This window comes from Pseudoliparis swirei, chromosome 16 (assembly GCF_029220125.1).
Source record: "Pseudoliparis swirei isolate HS2019 ecotype Mariana Trench chromosome 16, NWPU_hadal_v1, whole genome shotgun sequence".
NCBI lineage: Eukaryota > Metazoa > Chordata > Actinopteri > Perciformes > Liparidae > Pseudoliparis > Pseudoliparis swirei.
In genome coordinates, this window is record NC_079403.1 from 2,537,327 (window position 1) to 2,539,826 (window position 2,500).

Genomic DNA, 2,500 nt, shown 5'->3' on the forward strand with positions numbered 1-2,500 from the left:
GGCGCGCTTGCAGATGGAGTACGAGCCGACGCCGACGTCCTCCTTGATCTCGTAGGCCTCCGAGAAGTGATTCCTGTAGAGCTGCTGCATGCGGGGACACCGAGGTTACATCACAGGTGACATCACAGGTTACATCACAGGTTACATCACAGGTGACATCACAGGTGACATCACAGGTTACATCACAGGTGACATCATCAGAACATCATCAGAACATCATCTGAGATCACGGCCGCGACCGACCCAGACCTCAGATCTCCTAACGGCGCTCTTATTTTGAAGGTCTCACGATGTTCCTGCAGCCAGCTCACTGAGGGTCCTGTGAATGTGGTGCGTTGTGGTCAGGTGAGCGTGCGTACCTGCACGATGGTGCTGGGTATCGGTTGCGTGTCCTCCTCAGTTATGGCCACGAAGCTGAACCCTCGGAACAGCTGATGGGCGTTAGCGCTGGGAGGAACGCCCGGAGAGTCTGAGGCACGGACACAGGACACCAGGGGATTTAATAAAGGAGGAGGAGGAGCAGGAGGAGGAGGAGCAGGAGGAGGAGCAGGAGGAGGAGGAGGAGCAGGAGGAGCAGGAGAAGGAGGAGAAGGAGGAGCAGGAGGAGGAGGAGCAGGAAGAGGAGGAGCAGGAGAAGGAGGAGCAGGAGGAGCAGGAGGAGGAGCAGGAGGAGCAGGAGGAGCAGGAGGAGGAGGAGCAGGAGGAGGAGGAGGAGTCGGTACCTCTGGGTGTTTTCGCCGTGAACTCTGGGTCAAAGTAGAAAGTGTCGTCAGGTCGTCCTGAAGCCGGTTTGAAGGGAGGAGGAATCTCTCTACGGAAAAGTTTCTACAGAAGAAGAAACAAGACAAATTACGACTGAAACCGACTACGAGGAACTGCTGCCCCCTGTGGACTAAAGTGGTAGTGTTGGTTCTGATGCCCCCTGTGGACTAAAGTGGTAGTGATGGTTCTGGTGCCCCCTGTGGACTAAAGTGGTAGTGTTGGTTCTGGTGCCCCCTGTGGACTAAAGTGGTAGTGTTGGTTCTATATACATACTTTTTATTTAACACTTTTAAAATAAACTCTTACGTTCCAGTCGATGGTGCTGAAGAACCGGTGCCTCTTGATCTCCTCCACGCTGTCCGGGCCAGCTCCTACAAACAAACAAACAAACATCTTTCAGCGTTTCTTCAAACAAACAATCAGTGTGTGTATTCATTGATGTGTGTGTAATGTGTGTGTGATGTGTGTGTAATGTGTGTGTAATGTGTGTGTGATGTGTGTGTAATGTGTGTGTGATGTGTGTGTAATGTGTGTGTTCACCGAGCCGGTTGGACGGGTTGCGCTTGAAGAGGTTCCTCAGGAGACTCTGAGCTTCCGAACTCAAGAACTGAGGCATTCCCAGCTTGGCCCTGAGGAACACAAACACAGGGAGTTTGTTGACAAACAAACAAACACGGTGCGCTGTGATTGGATACGAGTGTTGGGTCCAAGGCGTCTCACTTGAGGATCATGGTCATGGTCTCTTTCCGGTCCTTTCCTTGGAAGGGCAGCGTTCCCGTCAGCATCTCGAACTGAGAGAAGGAGTAAAGCTTTAATACAACGTGTCCTCGTGCTGCTCGTCAACTTCAACCAGAAACAATATTATTTATCTTTGATCCTTTACGCTTTTGTTTTACTGTTTTAAAAAAAAATCATTAATTTAGATTTATAATCTAATATTTATTATATTTTAATATGTTTTTAATGTAATATATTTTTTATATAATAAAAATGTTTTTATATTTCTTTTCATACTGTAATATATATTTTGATATTATATTTCTTTATCTATTTTACATATTTATTATCATTATTAATACTTTTCCACATCTCCATGTACAGAGGTTTTTATTCAATGGACTAATGTATATCTTAATATTTAAATAACCTAAACTGAAAAAGGAAAAATATATATTAACATTTTTTTATATAAATATATTTCTGTGTTAAAAAATATATATATATGTATTTATTATTATTATTTTTTTGTTTAAATATATACATTTACATTTTTTAAATATACAATATTTATTTATGTGTTTAAAAAATGAATATAGATAAAAAAATGTTTAAGATATAAAATAGATATTTACATTTAAAAATCTAAAATATATATATTTATTTGTTCAACAAAAAACAATATTAAAAAACTGTTTTTCTGAGGTAATGGTGACACCTCTCTGTTTTAAATTCAAATATTTAAAGAATATTGAGGAACACGGCCACCGATTCAACGAGAGCTCATTAAATAGTCGAGGAAAAGAGCAGCGGGGTCACTCCGGACGCCGCTGCGCTGTGATTGGACGCCTGCTGCACGCCGCCCCCTCACCATGAGCACGCCGTACGACCACCAGTCGGCGCTGTGCGTGTGCCCCCTCCGGTTCACCACCTCTGGCGCCATGTACTCCACCGTGCCGCAGAAGGAGTAGGCCTTGTTCTCGTGGTCCACGGACTCCTTACTGAGGCCGAAGTCTGAGGG

The 2,500-nt window shown here is 44.2% G+C and overlaps 1 protein-coding gene across 1 annotated transcript in view; it reads right to left on the reverse strand.

Annotated features, from left to right (window-relative positions):
• rps6ka3b (ribosomal protein S6 kinase, polypeptide 3b) overlaps positions 1-2,500 on the reverse strand; it is a 36,721-nt gene that overhangs the window by 5,221 nt on the left and 29,000 nt on the right. Inside the window, exons 8-14 of the mRNA XM_056433709.1 lie at positions 2,351-2,493; positions 1,483-1,553; positions 1,303-1,391; positions 1,069-1,133; positions 723-825; positions 360-469; positions 1-84 (exon numbers count right to left, since the gene is read on the reverse strand). The exon at positions 1-84 is cut by the window's left edge and continues 36 nt beyond it. Coding sequence (XP_056289684.1) covers positions 1-84; positions 360-469; positions 723-825; positions 1,069-1,133; positions 1,303-1,391; positions 1,483-1,553; positions 2,351-2,493 — 665 coding nt within the window. The remainder of the gene's footprint in view (positions 85-359; positions 470-722; positions 826-1,068; positions 1,134-1,302; positions 1,392-1,482; positions 1,554-2,350; positions 2,494-2,500) is intronic.